This window comes from Artibeus jamaicensis, unplaced genomic scaffold, assembly GCF_021234435.1.
Source record: "Artibeus jamaicensis isolate MK-2021 breed Jamaican fruit bat unplaced genomic scaffold, CSHL_Jam_final contig_729, whole genome shotgun sequence".
Classification (NCBI taxonomy): domain Eukaryota; kingdom Metazoa; phylum Chordata; class Mammalia; order Chiroptera; family Phyllostomidae; genus Artibeus; species Artibeus jamaicensis.
Genome location: NW_026521939.1, coordinates 7,333,677 through 7,353,902, shown reverse-complemented (window position 1 = coordinate 7,353,902; position 20,226 = coordinate 7,333,677). Strand labels below are relative to the sequence as shown.

At 37.7% G+C, this 20,226-nt stretch overlaps 1 protein-coding gene across 2 annotated transcripts in view; it reads left to right on the top strand.

Annotated features, from left to right (window-relative positions):
- Positions 1–19,558, top strand: part of ATF7IP2 (activating transcription factor 7 interacting protein 2) — a 97,581-nt gene extending 78,023 nt beyond the window's left edge. For both annotated transcript variants that reach the window (XM_053672159.1, XM_053672158.1), the window contains 5 exons: positions 5,909–5,979; positions 8,066–8,130; positions 8,572–8,641; positions 17,334–17,419; positions 18,634–19,558. In XM_053672159.1, coding sequence (XP_053528134.1) covers positions 5,909–5,979; positions 8,066–8,130; positions 8,572–8,641; positions 17,334–17,419; positions 18,634–19,047 — 706 coding nt within the window. In that variant the 3' untranslated portion in view covers positions 19,048–19,558. The remainder of the gene's footprint in view (positions 1–5,908; positions 5,980–8,065; positions 8,131–8,571; positions 8,642–17,333; positions 17,420–18,633) is intronic.
- The last annotated feature ends 668 nt before the right edge of the window (positions 19,559–20,226 follow it).

Here is a 20,226-nt window from a genome sequence, read left to right as displayed (position 1 = left end):
TGGGCTAAGATCCATGGGGGTGCTGTGCAGTGTTTACAGTCATAAGGAACAATTATTTACAATAGTACTGGAACAACAATAATATGACAAGAAATATATGATTTGGATAACAAGAATAGAAAGTACACGATCAAGAGTAGTGTGTTTTGGAACACGAGTGAAGTGAAAGAAGGAAAGTTAAAATACAATATGAAAGAAAAAACAAGGAAAATCAGTCAAACAATGCAATTAAACAGAAAGAAAAAGGAAGAAAAGTAAACAGAAGGAAGAGAAATAAAAAAATAGTAATGAGAAGTAAAAATAATAAAAAATAATAATTCAAATAAACAATAAAATGCCAGTTTTATGGGGTAGCAAAGTAAAATTTTTCTCAGTTTCTCAGTTTTGGGGGTTAGCTTTGTGCTTCCTCTTTGCATCTGTTCTGGTCCTTTCACAAGTCAAAGTCTTACTGTCTTACTTAGGGGAAGAAAGAGAGAGAGGATGGGGGAGATAAAACTAAGCCCCCTGCTAACTTACCCCATTGAGCAAAGTTTTGCTCATCTTCCTGGATGCCACAGGAAGAGCTGGGCTGGGCTTCACTTTTCTCCATTTCTGTGGTTTTGGGAGGATGGAGGCCAGGTCTGGGCCACAATATTCAGTTTCCCAGCCTGTAGCCCAGGTCCTTTGTGAGATGCTGTTTCCCCACTGTCCATCTGTGCCAGGCCTGCACCTTTAATCCACCAGTTGCACCCAGGTCCATGCAGTGTGCTTCCTCTTTGCTATTGGTGAGGAGCCCATTGCAGCTGGAGCCCACCACTGGGCAAGCAGCTCCAATCACTCTCAGGGTGAGTGGTGTGAGCCAGCTGCTAGGTAAGTGTTCCTTACAAAGCAGCTGCAATCCTTTTCTTTTTTTTTTTTTTTTTTTAGTGAAAGCCTCTCATTTAAGCCCACTGTTCTCAACAAGCGCTGTCAGGCTCTTCATAGACTATCTGGGTCAGTGTCCACCACAGCCCAATTCTTCTCCCTTCTCCAGGTATCACTCATTTCCCCAATTTCTCTGGTAATGACCTAGCTAGCATCCACAGTCCCAGCTGATGTACACAGCCTCTGTGTCTCCCACTTTGTCTCTATTCCTCTCAGGGACTTTGAGCATCCAGGTCCTTCCTGGTGCTGGGCTGTCCTCCCTTCTCTTGTAGGGGAGGGAGCTGGTGATCTAACTCCTCCAAGTCTCCTCCTGGTGCAGCAGGCACCAGGTGTGGGGCCCCAGCAGCCTAGTTCCCCACACAGATCCCAGGGACCTTAGCATCCCAACACAGTCTCCTCACTGTCTGCTTTTCAGTGTTCTCTACAATTTTTGGCCTCCAAACTTCAGATAAGCTGTGATTCCATTGGCTGTTCACTCTGTTCCTCAGATCAGCTAGGTGTTCCAGCTGGGCACAGGGAGAACTGGGCTCTACTCCCACCTACCTTGCTGCCATCTTCTATCTCTCATTCTGGTTCTTAAGACATAGCCCTCCATGGATTCCAGGAAAATATGAAACTACAAGAGGCTGGAGAAATAACCATTGAAAAGAAGAAGGCCAAACATTTCTTGGCAGTTTTACAGAGGTCAGGTATTTTGCTTTCCCACTGGCTGTGATGTCCCATGTAATGTCATGGAACAGCAGGCAGAGTCTTTAACTGAGTATAGCTATAATGGGGTTAAATTAGTCCTGGACTAAAGACAACAGTGGACTTACCCAAGGAATCACACAAATTCTGAATAATTAATTCATCTGCATGCTAAAACAAAGTCTAACACTCTTTGAAGGGATGAAACATCATCCAACAGTGTAAATATTACAATGCCAAGCATCTAATCAAAAAACTAATATGCAAAGTAGCAAATAACCCATAACAAGGAGAAAATGGAAATGATTAAAACAAGTGTGGAAACTTAGCAGACAACAGTGTAAAGCAGCTATCATCAGTATGTTCTTTGTGTTCATCAGTATAGTGGGAAATGTTAACATGATGAAAGAAATAGGAGGTATGCAGGGGAAAAGACCTAAATTGAACTTCAGAGTTGAAAAAGACAATAAAGTGAAAAGTACATTGGGTAAGACCAACAACAGAATAACTAACTTTTTAAAAATCAGTGAAATAGCACTAGAAACTATTCAAACAAAAGCAGGAGGAGAAAAAGACTAACAAAAAAATGAACATAGCATCAGAGAGCTATGAAACACTATCAAACAGTCTAATATATATATAGTTGAAATATCACTAATCACTAGGCAGGGGGCAATCGGATCAGAAAAATATAATGTCTTAAAATTTTTCCACATTTGGTGAAAATTCTAAATCCATAAATATAAAAAGAAATTAACAAATTGAAGCACAAAAAGTGTAAAGGAAAACCACATTATAATCTATTGCTGGAAGTCAGTGGTAACAAGAAAATCTTAAAAGCATCCAGAGAGAAAAGACACATTATGCAGAAAGGATAAAAAAAAATAAGAACATCAGAAGACCTCGCTGCAAACTATGCAAACTGGAAGATATCACTAAAGCATTGAAAGAAAACTGTTCAAATTTTTACACTTGGTGAAAATATATTCCAGACCTATAGAGGAACAAAGGATTTTTCACACTAAAAAAAAAAGTGAAAAGAATCCATCAGCAGCAGACCCACACTAACAAGATGTCTTAAAGGAGCTCTAGCTGGTGTGGCTCAGTGGATTGAGCATCAGCTTCTAAACCAAAATGTCGCAGTTCAATTCCTGGTCAGGGTACCAGTTAGAGGTGGAGGAGGGGCGTGTAAGAGGCAATTGGTTGGTGTTTCTCATCTCCCACATCAGTGTTTCTTTGTCATTTTCTCCCTCCTTTCCATTCAAAAAGTAAATAAAAATTTAAAATACATATTTTAAATGAAATATTAAAGGTGGTTCTTTAGGCAGAAGGAAAATTATACCAAATGGAAATTTAGATCTATGCGGATAAAAGTAATGAAAGGGCTGGAAATTAAATGTATATGGATGAGTATAAAATTTTCTGTTTCTATATAGGAGATGTGTGTATTATACTCTATAATATATAGTATTTGTGTGTATTGTACTGTTTCTCTAGTATTTCTATGTACAGGCAACAAGCAGTAGGAATTTCATATTTTAAATCGGTACCATTGACAATAATATCAAAGAATTATATACATAGGGATAAAGTTGCCAAAATATATGTAAGACCTAACTTCAAAACTACAAAGTAGGCTTCAGATTTCCAGTCCAGCATGTAAGGAGTCATAACTATTTTAACAGTAATTAGAAAGCTGAACAAACTGAAAATAACAACTCTTAGCTCCATCAGAGAGTATAGGGTCACAGAGCAAACTACTGACCCCAAAGTTGGAGAGACAAACAGGTAGAAACTGAGAATCACAACCTGCTGGAATTGGAACAGAAACTCACAAGCAGAAATCTCCATGGGAACTAATGTGGAGATATGAAAATTTAAAACTCTGGAGGTAGGGGGACAGTTACAGGGGAACACCCATAGTTTTGTGAGTTTTACCTCCAGAAGCTCTGCCAGGGCCTCACAGTGAATATTGGAGGGAAATCTCATGTTTCCAGCAGGAGGAAGGTGAAAGGAACCTTCTGAAATACACCAGGAGAGCTGTCTCTTAACAAGGCTGCCCTTGAGAGAAACTGTTGTCAGAATTTAACCTACCTAAGGGAAAGGAAATACCTAACTCCTGCTCCCTGTAGCTTTTGACGTGGAGGAAGGAAAATACCCAACTCTAAGCCGCTCTAGCCAAACTGTCTCACTGAGGAGGAGCCTGGGAAGGAAAGCTCCTGAGAAGCACTAGTCAAGTTCACATTCCAGGGGCTCAGACTAACTAAAAAACTGAGACCTAATTATAGGACTAATAGAATGCTTCCCCTCCCCCCATATCTTACCACTACATTACCAAAGGTCTGTTTCTAAAACAGTATAACGTTATATATGAAAGTGGACTTGAATTAGTTGTATATGTGGATCACACACTCTAAGGCAATCACCAGGAAAAGAAGTATAATTGATATGTTAAAAAAGGAGAAAAAGTGGAATCATATAAAATTTTATTCATAATTACCAAAACTTAGAAGCAACCAAGATGTCCTTAAGCAGGTAAACTGATAAATAACCTGTGGTATGTTCAGACAATGGAATATTAACAGTGCTTAAAAAAAAAAGAAAAATGAGCTATCAAACTTTGAAAACACATGAAGGAAACAAATACATATTAACTAAGTAAAAGAAGCCAATTTGAGAAGGTTATATACTATATGATTCCAGCCTAAAACCCTCTAGAAAAGACAAAAGTAACAGACAATAAAAAGATCAGTTGTTGCCAGTAATGCTTTTACTAGAGAGAAATGAATAGGCAGATCATGGAATTCTTTAGGGCAGAGAAACTATCCCATATGGTATCAAAATGCTGGGTGCATGTCATACATTTGTCAAAACCATGTACATGTACATTAAGAGTGAACCTTACTGTAAACTGTGGACTTTGGGTGATAATGTGTCAGTGTAGGTTCATAAGTTGTAACAAGCATACCATTTTGGTACAGGATTTTGATACTTGGGGTGGTGGAAAGAAAATAGGGAACAGGGTAAAGGAAACTCTCTGTACTTTACACTAAATTTATAAACCTAAAACTACTCTAAAGTATTACTTCTTATTAAAGTACAAAATTTTGCTGGGAGAAACTAAAGATCCTAAATGTATAGAGATAAGCTATATTCATAAATCCAAATTAATTATTAATGTCACTTTTCCTGCATTGTTCTTTGCATTTAATGCAATCTCAGTCAAAATCCTGGCAGCATTTTTTTGTAGATTCTAACAATCTGATTGAAAACTTATGTGATATGGAAAAGACCTAGAAAATGAAGACAATGTTATGAAAGAAAAACAAAGTTCGAAGACATAAACTACTTGAGCTTTAAGACTTACTTTCAAGCTATAATAACAAAGACAATGATGTAGACAGAAGAATAGACATGTAAATCAATGGACAGCTTAGAAAGTATACATATAGCTTACTGGTTTTTAAGAAAGATGCCAAAGTAATTTAATAATGAAAAGATAGTCTTCCCAACAAGACTGGTTAATTCAATAATTAACCAGAGGGGGAAAGTGAATCTCAACTCATCTCATATCATATACAAAAATAGTTTGAAATGAATTATAGATTTAAATACAAAAACTAAAAATTAAAAACATCTGTAAGGAAGCGGTATAGAAAATTCATCTAGCAATTTTATGGGCTTAATGAAATTTGTCAAGATCTTAACAAAAAATTCTGATTTAAATGTCAGCTTATAGAAGTGGTATCAGGGTCAAATAGAAGCCAAAGATAAGTCTTCTGACTCAGGATATTCTGTAACTATAAGCATCATTTACCATCAGTGCCTCAGTTTAGTAAATGTGTGGTAAATATTGCTACCATAGTGATAAAATGCAGTTGCAGAGTTAATTTTTAATAGCTTTGTTACAGTCCTATATCTGTAAGCCAGAGTATCTTTAAAAGTTTTTATTCATTTAAATGTTCATTTTCATGAAGGCAAGTATATGTGCTATAGTGACTTTATATTTCCCACACTGTGTATATTGTATACTTATAGATGATGTATTTGGACTCACTGTAAGTGGATCTATACTAAGTTTTCAAGGTCCATTGTTAATGGATGTCATGAACTTTTGGTCATATAATTAATTGGTAATACATGGGGTTTCTTGGGTACTTGGTTTTATCACTCCCATACCCTCACACACAATTATGAGATTAAAGTATATCAGTTGTAAAAAAGGTTATGTAAGAAGAATTCTAACCATTGATTGTATGTTTAAGCCTAATAATGCATGTTTAGTTCATTTTCATTTTTAATTTTTTTGTCATTTTAGTAACGATGATGTTATATTGATTTCTGTGGAAAGCCCTAGTTTCACAACACCAATTACATCAAATCTAACAGGTATCTTAAGTTGATTAAAATATAGTCTAGCAAATTAGAGAGCTTCAATTAAGCATTTGTTTAGCTGAATATTATCTTTCAATAAAATTCTCTCAAAAATAATTTAAGTTATATTTGATTTATATTACTTAAGTAAATAACTGACCTGTTAATATAATTGAGGTTTCTTTTTAAACTTGTATTTATCAATTTATAGCCTTTTGTTTTTGTACTGTCTGTTTAACGGCTTTGTAAGTTATTAAAAAAAACTACTTATCTTTCATATACATTATTTTTACTTGTTTGCTCTGGCCTGTGTTGGTGGTTTGTTTTTTGCCTTGACTATTAAGTTATCTTATAGTCTACCTAAGGTTTACAGTTTGGCTATTCCTCAGTATCTTTGATTACTTTTTTAACTTTTGGTGTTTTTATAATACTACTGTTGCTCTTTACGGTTTCTGTCTTGTTACATTTATGTAAAAAATCTTTAACCTTAAATTTCCAGTAAGTTTCCTCTCAAAATAACTCTTCTTTTTGTTAATTTTTTATTTATTTTATTGTTTTTCAAATACAGTTATCTCCATTTTCCCCATCCCCTCCTCCACACCCTACCCACTCTCATCTCCCACACCCCACCTTTAGTCCTACCCCCCTTTGGCTTTGTCCATGGGTCCTTTATACATGTTCCTTGATGACCTTTCCCCTTCTTTCCCTCATTATTCCCTTCCCCACTCCCCTCTGGTTACTGTCAGTCTATTCTTTATTTCAATGTCTGTTTATATTTTGCTACCTTGTTTGTTTTGTTAATTTGGTTCCACTTATAGGTGAGATCATATGGTATTTGTCTTTCACCACCTGGCTTATTTCATTTAGCGTAATGCTCTCCAGTTCCATCCATGAGATACGACTGCACATCGGTCAGAATGGCCATCATATCCAAATCAACAAACATCAAGTGCTGGAGAGGTTGTGGAGAAAGGGGAACCCTAGTGCATTTTGGTGGGAATGCAGACTGGTGCAACCAATGTGGAAAACAGCATGGAATTTCCTGAAAAAACTAAAAATGGAACTGCCTTTTGACCCAGCAATTCCACTGCTGGGATTATACCCTAAGAACCCTGAAATATCAAATCAAAAGAACCTATGCACCCCAATGTTTATAGAAGCACAGTTTGCAATAGCCAAATGTTGGAAGCAAGCTAAGTGTCCATCAGTAAATGAGTGGGTCAAAAAACTAGTAAACTAGTACATTTACACAATGGAACACTATACAGCAGAAAGAAAGAAGGAGCTCCTACCCATCAAAATAACTCTTTTGTTGGCCCATAATTTCTCATTCACAGTTCTCCATTTCCTTTTCATTTTTTGTGACATATTAGAGTATTTGCATCTTAATTTCAGAAATCTTTGCCTGTGCTTATATAGCTACTTAATTGTCCTTTGGTATGGGCAGTTAAGATTATGAATATAGCCCTGACCAGTGTGACTCAGTTGGTCGAGTGTTGTCCCTCAAACTGAGATGCTATAGATTCGATTTCCAGTTAGGGTACATGCCCAGGTGTGGGTTCAGTACCTGGTGGGGGCACATGGAAGAGGCAACCAATTGATATTTCTCTCTCACATCAATGTTTCTTTCCCTCTCTTTTTGCATTTCTTCCCCTCTTTCTGGAATCAATAAAAGAAAAATCATTTTTAAAGATTGTGAATAACATAGCTTAAGGAACATTAATCTGAGGCTTTCTTAGTGGTTCTATAAAGAATGCTTAGCCATCTCAGATAGCCTAATCTAAAGATATTGAATAGAAAATGTGTACATTTCCAAGTTTATTTCTTCAAATCCTATTTATAGATAGCTTTTCAAGAGTTACTAATACAGTTGCAAAGTTACAGAAGGATAACATCTTTTGAACCAAAGTTAGATCTTGTTTTTGTACTTGTCAGTCTTCAGAATAGGTAAAGTCAATTGAGTTACTTTTTATGATTGTACAATAAATTCATAATTAGCATTCCATTATTGTGTTTCAGTATTTATATATAATGAAGTCCATAAATATTTAATATTTTAATAAACTTGTCAAATGTTCATATTTTAATAATTTTCTTTCAGGTTCTGGAAAAGTTACATCAGGAAATTCTAATAATTCACCTAATGCTGATACTAAAGTTATTATGGTAGGTAATACATATTGTCTTTGAATGTTGTTTATTTGAATATGTTAGTTCTAGGAACTTTAGTTTGCTGCATGTTGGACGGTTAAGCTTTGTTATTCATTCTTTGGGAGATTTTTTCTCTGAGATATTAATGTCTGACTAGTTGGTATAACCAGGTGCCAGTCTAGCTTAAATGTTAAAAAGCAAACAGCTTAATGATAAACATATTTTACAGTCATGCATACCAAATTAATTTATTTGGATTCTGCCTAGTCATATTCTCAGAAACTATACAGTATTTCAAGAGTTTCTTTGTCACAGGAGAGTTAAATTAAACCATAAAAACTTTAAAAATGTTCAGTCTCTAGCTTCTGTATAGTAATTTAAAATGATGAGTTTTATTTTTTAAAACCATTTTTGTTATTGAGGCAAAAATCTTATTTTTTTAATCTAACTTTTCAGGCTGTCGAGAAAAAGAAACTTGATTCTGTGATTGATCTGACAAAAGAAGGCCTATCAAACTCCAACACAGGTAAAGAAAGGATTTGTCTTTTAAAGAGGGAAGGATAACAACTCAAAAATGTGTTTGGCCTGTTTTTATTAAGTTTGTTTGTGTGTGTCTTTTATAGCTGTATGCAATTTAATCACATGTATAGATTCATTTATTTGTCAGAACAATCACATTACACAACTGTGCTCTCACTATAGGATTCCCTCATGCTTACCGTTGTATAGGCACACCTGCTTTCTGCCCTCAGTCTCTTAACCAGGACAGCCATGAATCTGTTTACATTTATAATTATGTTAATTGCTGATGTTATATAAATATGATGCTATAGTATGTATCCTTCTGAGATTGGCTTCTTTCATTTAGCATAATTCCCTGTGAGGGTCATCTAAGTTGTTGGGTGTATTAGTAGTATTGCTTTTTATTGCTGAGTAGTATTCCATGATATGGATGTACAGCTGTTTATGTATAGTAGTTTATCCATTCACTCATTGAAAGATACCTAGATTGTTTAAGGCTATTGTGAATCTCTCTCTTTTTTTTTTACCCGTGACACACAAGTTTATTTCCTTAATCATAACAATGGTAGTTGTGAGATGATGCTAGAGCATGTAAACAAATCCAACAAAAGGCACTGGAGCAAAATAGGAGAGACTTTATTTAAATAACAGTTTGCAAACCTGGAAAACAGGCCTCAATTATAAACAAAGTGGGTTCTCCTGAGACAAAGAAGAGGCAAATTTCTTTTGTGGAAAACTTCCCATCCTTAGTTCCCATTTTAATTTGCTTCATATAAATGAGGTTTCCAAATTGTACAATTTGGATTGTTTGGTATACCTTTTTTTTTGCATTTTTTGTATTTTATTGTTTTTCAAATACAGTTATCTGCCTTTTCCTCCCACCCCAGCCACCCCTGTGGGGGCAGTATACATTTAAATAAGGGTAGATTTTTGTACAGTTCTGATTGGTTGGGACAGGTCATAGTTGATTGGTTGGATGATAACTTGGCAATAACAGAACAAAGAACTTCTCTGCAGTGGTTGCCACAGGCAGCAGCATAAACACACAGGGGAAACCAAGAGTTCAGCTTGTGAGTCTTAGAGGCCCGTGTCAGTAAAGAGCTAGATTTTTAATTTTGAAGTTAGGACCACTTAACTATATGGAGGGAGACTGAGTCCATCTCAGTAGATGAATTCCTTCTTGGGGTTCACAGGCATATCATGGAAGTGTAGAGAGAGTGACAGCAGTGCCCTATTTCTCAGATTTAAACAAGAAGAAATAAAGCACAGACTTGGAGGGCTGGTAGTCAGTTATACAGTTTCATCTCTTTATACTTGAATGTTTATGGTACTTTTTCATGAAGTGTTTGAGTTCTACTTATTAGCATGAGCAAATTATGTAATATTTTCAAAATGGAGGTTAATATAGGGAGTATATAGTCCAGTTCCTTTTCCTTTTTCAGCTGTGGATCCAACAAAAGTTGTAACCATTAGAATCTCAACATATCTCATGCTAGATTTTAAAACCCTTCAATTTCTGATTTAAAAATGAAGATTTAAAAAGTGAATTGGAGAATCTTCCTGTCAAGATGACTGCATAGGTAAACATGGCTTACCTCACATAACCACATTAAAATTACAACTAAAATATAAAACAACCATCACTTAAAACCATCAGAAATTGAGTGGAGCCCTGGCTGGTGTAGCTCAGTGGGTTGAGCACCAGACTGTGAAGCCAAAAGTTGCTGCTTCAGTTCCCAGTCAGGGCACATGTCTGGGTTGCAGGCCAGGTCCCCAGTAGGGGGTGCATGAGGGGCACTACACATTGCTTTTCCTTCCTCTTTCTCTCCCCCGTACCCTCTCTAAAAATAAATAAACAAAATTCAAAAAAGACCTTAATTTTTCAAAGGGGAATTTTTTTCAGATTTTATTTATTTTAATAAACTGTTATTTTTAATAAATAAAATTTATTCTTTATTAAATAAAATTTTTATTATTATTTCATAAAAGTTGAACAGAAGTCTGACAATTACGGAATTAAACTGTATCCATCAAGGGGTGGAGATATAGAACAGGCTGGTCCCACATCCACGTGTGGTGGATAAAAATTCAGGAGGGATATCTCAGGAGTGAGGAGTCCCTGCCCCACAGCAGGCCCCCCAGCCCAGGGTTCCAGTGCCAGGAAGATAAGTTCCCATAATTTTTCACTGCAAAAACCAGCAGGGATTGAGTCAGTGGAAGAAACTTCTGCTGGAGTTCCAAGCAGTTCCCCTTAAAGAATCCACAAATGAATTTACTCAAACTCACTCCCTTTGAGCTCCAGCACCTCTGTAGCAGCTTGAAAGGCACCACTGGCATACAGGAAGGAAGTGAAATGTCTGGTTTCAAAGGGGGAACAGGGAGACAGCTTTCTCCCAGACAGAAATGTGGGCAGAGCCACTGTCCCTTTTCGGAGCCCTCCCCCAGCAAAGCTACAGAGCCAATAGGCGGGTCCTGTATCTGAGATTCCGTCAACCTGGCTAACACTGTTTTCCCCGCCCTGGAGATCCCCTGAGACTTCATCCCACAAAACTTACAGGTCTACCCAAACTGTTAACCATGACTTTTCTGTTTGAATGGCTGGTTTTGGCTCATGCTTTATGTCTTTTTAAATGTTCTCAAACAAGCAACAGCCAGCCTCAATGACACCACAGCACCCATACCACTTGCTAACAGACCATAGGTCTGGCACTAGCAGCAGCCAGCCTGAATTCACAGCTTGGCTTCACTTGGGAATCTCCAAGCCCAGCACAAGTAGCAGCCATCCCAGATTACTTTATAGCTCATGCAGGTTGGCTCCAGGCAGAAAACAGGTTGGGGCTGACCTTTGCCTGCACCACCTGGATAACCCTGGGGCCAGCACCCCCAGTGGACAGCTACAGACCACATCAGAGCACCACTCCTCTGCCCCCGCACAGGTGATCATCCATGGAATGTAGAGGTTGGTGGTCAGTGGTCACGGCCAGTCCTTGGAGCTGACTAGCTTGGGTAAATACGTTCCATTGATCCGCCAAGGGCAGTCAAGGCTCACCTACAAGAGGTGGGTGTACTCAGCCCACACAAAGGGTACACCTCAAGTGCTCGGCTTGGGTGATAGGAGACGCTGTGCCACTGCACCCTACAGGACACCTACTATGCTAAGCCATGCTACCAAGACACAGAGTCATAAGAGCTGTACTGAATATGTAGAAAAACACACAGGGAGGCTGCCCAAACGAGGAGACAAAGAAACATGGCCCAAATGAAAGAAAGATCAAAACTCCAAAAAAAGAGCTAAATAAATGGGATATAAGCAATCTATCAGATGCAGAGTTCAAAACACTGTTTATAAGGATGCTCAAGGAACTTAGTGAGGACCTCAACGGCATAAAAAAGATCCAATCAGGAAAAAAGGATTCACTAATTGAAATAATGAGCAATTTACAGGGAAACACAGTAGAGTGAATGAAGCCAAAAATCAAATCAGTGATTTGGAACATAAGGAACAAAAGAACAACCATGCCAAACAACAAGAAAACAGAACCCCCTAAAATGAGGATAGTATAAACAATCTCTGGAACAACTTTTAAGAGATCCAACATTCCCATCATAGGGGCTGTAGAAGCAGAAGAGAAAGAGCAAGAGATTAGAAATCTATTTGAAAAAAATAGTAAAAGAAAACTTGCCTAAAATGGTGAAGGAAGTAGACATGCAGGTAATAAGATGGATGCAAAGAGGCCTACTCCAAAACACATCATAATTAAATTACCAACAGTTAAAGGTAAAGAGAGAATCTTAAAAGCAGGAAGAGAAAAACAGTTACTTACAGTGGAATTTCCATAAGACTGTCAGCTGATTTCTCAAAAGAAAACTTTGCAGGCTAGAAAGGATTGGCAAGAAATATTCAAAGTCATGAAAAGCAGAGTCCTACAGCCAAGATTGTTCTACCCCCAAAAAGATATCATTTAGAATCAAAAGGCAGATAAAGAGCTTACCAGACAAGAAAAAAACTAAAGGGTTCATCATCACCAAACCATTATTATATGAAATGTTAAAGGGACTTATTTAAGAAAAAGAAGATCAGAACTATGAACTATAACATGGGAAAAATACAAATCTATCAACAATTAAATCTAAAAAACAAACAACAGGAAATGACACAATCATGGATATGGGGAACAGATGGGAGGTGGGTTGTGGGAGAATGGGTGAAGAGCTGAGGGGATTAAGAAGTACAAATAGGTAGTTACAGAATAGCCATGGGGATGTAAAGTACAGTGTAGGAAATGGAGTAGCCAAAGAACTTAAACACATGACCCATAGAGATGAACAATGGTATGGGCAGTGCTGGGTGGAGGGGGGCAAAGAGGGAAAAATTGGAAACACTGTAATAGCATAATCGATAAATTATAATTGAAAAGGAAAATAAACTGGAGTTCATTATGAATTAATTCATTTCTTTTTTTCTTTTTTTAAATTATATTTTATTGATTATGCTCTTACAGTCATCCTGGTTTTTCCCCCATTGTACCCCCCACTCAGGAAATCCCCTCCACATTGTTCATGTCAATGGGTCATGGATATAAGTTCTGTGGCTACCCTATTTCCTACACTGTATTTCACATCCCCGTGGCTACTCTATAACTACCTATACTTGATCTCCTTATATCTTGACCCATTCTGCCCCTCTCCACTCCCATCTGGCAACCTCCCGGTAACTAAGTTCTTTTCTCTTGCTTGTGAGAGTCTCTTGTTACCTTTAACCTTTGGCAATTTAATTATGTTGTATCCTGGAGTGGGCATCTTCCCATCCATCATAATTGGATTCCCTGCACTTCCTAGACTTGCATGTCTATTTCTTTCACCAATTTAAGGAAGTTTTCTTTTATAATTTTTTAGATTGATTTCTAATTTCTTACTTTTTTTCCCCCTTATGTCACCCCACTGGGATGAATGTTGGACCTCTTTAGTTATTCCAGATATTGTTTATACTATCCTCATTTGGGGGGATCTGTTTTCTTGTTGTTGTTCTGCATGGTTGTGTTTTTGTTGCCTATGTTCCAAATCATTGATTAGATTCTCAGCTACTGTTGTTTCCCTGTAAATTGCTCATTATTTCAATTAGTGTATCCTTCATTTCTTTTATTTAAAAGATTTCATTTATTTATTTATAGAGGGAAAGGGAGGGAGAAAGAGAAGGAGAGAAACATTAATGTGTGGTTGCCTCTCACATGTCCCCTACTGGGGACTTGGCTTGCAACCCAGGCATGTGCCCTGACTGGGAATCAAACCAGCGACCCTTTGGTTTATAGGCCAGCACTCAAATCACTGAGCCACACCAGCTAGGGCACAATTAGTATATCCTTTGTTTCTGATTTGTTCTTTTTTATGGATCTTTGTCTCCTCAGTTAGCAGCCTCCCTGTGTTTCTAAAGCTGCTTTGCCTCCATATCTTAGTAATGTGGCCTAATGTAGTAGGTGTCCTGGTAAGGTCCATCCAGTGGCACAGCCTCCCTATCACTGAAGTTGAGTACTCAAGGTGTACCCTTCATGTGGGCTGAGTATACCCTCTTGTCCTTGAGCCTCAGTTGCTGTTGGCAGATCAATAGAAGGGATTTACCCAGGCAAGTCAGCTGCAAAGACTGGCTGTAACCGCTGACCACCACCCTCTGCCCTCCATGGAGGATCAGCTGTTCAGGGGCAGGGCGCTGGTGCTCTGACATGGTCTGTAGCTGTCCACTGGGTGTGCAGGCTCTGGGGTTTCCCAAGTGGTGCAGCCCAAGGTCAGCCCCAACCTGTGTTTTCCCCAGGGCACCCTGTAAAGTAATCTGGGATGGCTGCTATTTGTGCTTGTCTTAGAGATTCCCAGGTGAAGCCAAGCTGTGACACTAATCTAGCTGCCTTTAAGGTTCACTGAAACCAGTGTTGCTTGTTTGATACGATTTAGGAGCCAAGACCAGCTATTTCTATGGAAAAGCAACTTGGGTACACCCATAAGTTGAGTAGGGTAGAGCCTCTGTGGATCTCCAAGGTGGGTCACACAGTGTTAGCCAGGTTGATGGAGGGCTCAGCAAAGGAACAGTGGCCTGTATGCCAAACACTTTAGCCTTTCTCAGTCTACTACTGGTGCCCTTCAAGCTGCCACCTTGGTAATGGAGCCCAGAGGGAGCAAGGCTGAATAGGTGAGTCCATTTGTGGGTTCCCGCAGTCTCCTCCACTGACAATCCCCACTGGTTTTCTCAGCCAGAAGTTGTGGGTACTTATTTTCCTGGCACACCAGAATCCTGGGCTGGAGGACCTCGTGTAAGTCTGGGACTCCTACTTCCAAGATATCTCTCCTGAATTTTTATTCATGTGGGTGTGAAACCAGCCCATTCTGCATCCATGCTCCTCCCACCAATCTGGATGGGTGTCATTTCTTCAATTCCATAGTTGTTGGATGTTCATTCAATTCAGTTTCTGATATTCCTGATTGATGGTTATTCTATGTTAGTTGCAATATTTATGTGGTGGTGCAAAGAGGGAGCCGTGTCTGCCTATATCACCATTTTGACCAGAATCAGTTACTTTTTAATGAGTACTCAATTGTTTCCAAGCTACATGATATAGGATCTGAGATAGAGTAAAATAAAAAGTAAGAATGCAGATTAATTTGCTTAACAAAGTAAGTCATACCTTTTATTTGGGGACTTCAGTTTGGAAAGATAAATCATGCTAATTCATGATGCTAACTCATGCAGTCGTGAGTCTATCTTATAGTGTCCAGTTCTGACTAAGAGTCAGGACACACTTGGACCATTTCCCATATTCCCAGTCTTGATGCATATTATCACCAACTCACCCCGTTTCTCAAGCCAGAAGTGTAAGAGTCACTCTTGGCTCTCAGATCTGCCTCATTCCACTGTCTAGTCAGTTTTCAAGCCTGTTGGTTCTGTCTCCTTATTTCAGAATTTTAGCACCTTTAGCCTCCTATATTGCCGTAACTTATTAGCTAATATTTTTGCCCTAACTTACTGTTTTTAATGAATCTTCCAAGCTGCCACTAAAATATTATTTCTCATATATAAATCTAGTTAATGTTTTTATCTTCAGTATAAAAATCTAAACTCCTTAATAATAAGATATACAAATCCTTAATGACTTAGACCCTGAAAACTTTTCTAGCTTTATTTCTACAAACTGCTGGTAGAAGGAATGTTATGGAAAGTCATATTTGTTAGGTTTTTTAAAGATTTTATTTATTTATCTTTAGAGAGGAAGGGAAGGAGAGAAATATCAATGTATGGTTGCTTCTCGTGAGTCCCCTGCTAGGAACTGGCTTGCAACCCAGGCATGTGCCCTGATTGGGAATTGACTTAGAATTTTTGTATGAAACTGTATGCTTGTAATTTTAAGTTATTTGTGTCAGCTCTTTCTGTGTCAGAAATTTTAAAAGTTATTTGTGTAATGTTTAACCTACAGATTATGATTTCACAAATCTAGTTCTAATTAATTAAATCAGTTTAAAAAGGCTGTACAGACTCTTATAACTAGTCACTACCTCTTCCAAAAAGAGTTTTTAACACCAGTAAAGTGATTAATAAATTAAATTAGAATCACAGTGCAGACTCTTAATTATCCTTGTCTGTCAAAAGAAAAATACAAATAAAATATTTCATTTGGGGAGCTTCATAAAGTATATTAAACAGTTATATCACTGCTGTCACAATAGATCTCAAATGGTTTTTATTGCTTATTAGAAATGTTCAAATTTTTGAAATGGTTAGAAATCAGCATTCTATCCAGCCCTACACCTCTCCAACATGAAGCCCCTTTACTTACCATCCCCATATATACTCTCCCTAGTTGTTTTCAAACCATTCTTTTTTTTTTTTTAAGGTTTTATTTACTTACTTATTTACTTTTAGAGAAAGGGGAAAGGAGGGAGAAAGAGGGAAACAGTCATGTGTGGTTGACTCTCGCACTCCCCCTACTGGGGCCCTGGCGTGCAGTCCAGGCATGCGCCCTGACTGGGAATTGAACTGGCAACCATTTGGTTTGCAGGCTCGCACTCAATCCATAGAGCCACACCAACCAGGGCTCAGACCATTCTTGTACCTACTGAACTCTGTTTCTCTTCCTCTCACACACATATTCCCCCTTTTCTTTCTTCCTCTCGCCATCTCTCTTTCTTCCACTGTCCCTTCTGTCCTCCTCCTTCCCCTGTCCACAATTCCCATCAATCTGATTCCCTCAAGACGAACATACACCTCAACAGGAAAGAGTCCTTCAACCCAAGCCTGCATGATTTTTAGCTTAAATGCCCAGGACTGTGTCACATATTTAAACAGGATTGTAAATAGCTCTGTGTTTGCAAATGTCCTTGTTGGCCTCCAGAGCAGAATCCACCTCTAAGACCACTGAGCAGAGAGAGAGCCCTCTCCCATGTATAATTTTTCCTGGTTCCAAGTTACATAATTACTTAAATATTTACCTTAAGTAGGGAATTTGTCACATTAAAGGAAAATTCTCTATATTTGCCAACTCTGTATCTTGAACTTCTATCAAAAGTTTATCTTTACAGCTTTATAATTTTAGTTCACACACTGAACTAAATTTATAATTTAATTAGCACACACAATATAAACTATTCTTTGCTAAAAGGCTAAGAGATTGATTACTGCAGATAAATTTCACTTCTTAAACCTTGTTTCTTCACAGAAAATTCACTATCCATGCTGGATTCACCTATGAAATCTGTTTCAATCTCAAAAGAGACAACCGCAGTTGCACAAAATGCAGCCCAGGTACTGATAGTAAATGCTCTGTAAGGGATGGTCATTCCAAATTGAGTGGAAATGGAAGTGCCCATTTTACTCATGAAGAAATACTTTGGTCACATTTTAGCTTAAAAAGCACTTTAATGTGGTTTTTGAAATTGCTATTGTGAGTCTACTTAAACAATTAAAATAACTTAATCAAATTTTCCAGAAGCTACAGAAATGAAAAAAAAATACAATTTTTTACTCAGCAAATTGGAAAAAATTGAGAAGTAACAGCCGTTTTGATGAAATGGAGGGAAATGGGCATTCACTTTTTGTGTAAATTAGCAAGTTTTGGGGAACACAGTTTAGAAATGAGATAGAAGATGAAATATTATCCAGAATGTCTGGGCCCTAATCCATTATGAATTTAGTGATATTCCAGAATGTAGAAATTACGCTGCTTAACTGCAAAAGAAGCCTAAGCTTGAAAAGATAGGGTTCAGCCTTACATATTCTTGAAACATCTCTTTGTTCTCATTGGGTTGGCTATAAAGTTTTTTTAGTTTTTTTCCATAAAATAAAAGCATATATTTCATCTTCACCAAACACTTTATTGATGTGGATATTCTGAGTATATCAGCTATTTCCCGCATGGTGTGTAATATTGACTGCTTTCAAGTAATGTCTTGATTTGATCATTGTCATCTGCCCAACTGTGCAGCACCATCCAGTGAGAAATCGCCAACACGAAACTTCACAAACCAAGTTTGACACATTGGATCAGTCACAGAACCTTCTCCATACACCACACACATCTTTTTTTGCATTTCAGTTGCATTTTTCCCTTTCTTGAAATAATAAAGCATAAAATGCCAAAAATGTTGCACATTTTCTTCCATCTTCAATATTAAAATGGCTACACAAAAATTCACCAATTTTGATCATTTTTAATTTTTCTTTTAATGCACATTATATAACAGCTGTCACAATACAATTTAACAAAACTGTTTCAAACCATTGAAGTTAATGGTTTGAACGTTAAAGATAGTTCAATGAAGTTAACTGTGAAGTTAAAGATAACTAAGCGCTACTAAAGCCATCTTACAGAAAAAAATGAAATGAACTTTTTGACCAACCCAGTATGATTTTGATAAATGGATTGAGGAAACAATATGTTGTAGAACTGCAGTTGACTACTTTAAAATAATTAGAGCCCACCAGTTCAGCTCACTAAACTTTTTATAAATCTGTTTTAGGTTCTTGAGTCCTTTGAGCATCTGCCACCCCTCCCAGCACCACCACCACTACTGCCTGAACTGATAGAAAAAATTCGAGACACACTACCTCCCCAGAAGCCTGAGCTCAAAGTGAAACGGGTGCTGAGACCCAAGGGCATTGCCCTGACTTGGAACATCACCAAAATCAATCCCAAGTGTGCTCCAGTGGAAAGCTACCACCTTTTCCTGTGCCATGAGAACCCTACTAATAAGTTGATTTGGAAGAAAATTGGAGAAATTAAAGCTTTACCACTCCCCATGGCCTGTACTTTATCACAATTTTTAGCTTCCAACAAATATTATTTTACTGTCCAATCAAAGGACATTTTTGGACGATATGGACCATTTTGTGATATAAAATCCATCCCTGGGTTTTCTGAAACTCTTACCTAAAAGAACAGACTTTAATAATTATATATTGTACCACATTGTTTTGTTTTATATTTGTTTACAATATTATTCTAACACTATTCACTATCTTACAGGGCCAATTAAGATTGTGAACCCTTTGTATCGGGACAGTCATCTTCCCTATGTTGTAGTGGACTCTGTTGTCATGAATTTCTTACTCAGTAAGTACTTCCCATGGATATATTCCAAAATATGCACAGGATCCATGTTGCTAAGCTGTACTGTGTGTAATACTTTTGATCACTGTGGAGCTGCTGCTGCTATCAGAAGCCTTAGGATACAAGCAGCCACCTTTTTTTCCTATTAATAGTCAACTTTTGGTGATCTGCTTGTTGTCAGTATAAGTACAGGAAAAATCAGCTCTTCACTGAGGACAGATCATCCCTTGGACGCATCTCCACCAAGATTTTATGAAAATAAATGTCTTCCTGTTCTGTTCAAATTCTAAGGGCTATTTGTGTACCTACCTCCTTTTTTGTTGTCATGATATCAATCATTTGGAGAAAAGCATGGAAGTTTTCCCTAAATCCATTTCTATTCTTATATATAAAATAAAATTAGTTATGCATTGTATGTTTTGTACACAAAACACACAGTCTCTTTATAAAAAGCATTATCCAGCCTGCTATTTCAGTTGAGGAAAATGGAATTATCTGCCTTAGATTTAAGGCTTTAATTTGCTAATTCCCTAATGCTACCCCTTGCTCATTTTCTGGCTGCCATTATTAGTTGAAGAAAGAACATAAGACTAAATGACTCTAATAGAAGTGCGCTGTGCATACCCGTGCCTGAAGGAGCACTGAGGCGAAGCTGTGGCTAGCACAAGCAGCCCAGTGAACTCAGCAAGTGGACACAGTTGATAAGTATAGTAGGTCAGGGCCCAACTGGACAAATCTGTGGGATGGTGAAAAAACAAAACCGTGTGAAAGACAGCCTGTTCTAAAGAGGTATTCTTTCATCTTACGTGGTGAAAGAATAGGCCTCAGAGGTGCTGAGCTTTTTTTTAAATGGAAAGGAAATAGTTTTCCTTGGCATTTTGTAAATGCCTTAACATCTTCAGTGATAAATAAAGCTGTTACTGTTCAGTCTCTGTGCCTTTTCCTTCTAAAATATGACGGAAAGAGCCAGATTCTGAACTGAGTTTGGTGAGATGATCTGCCC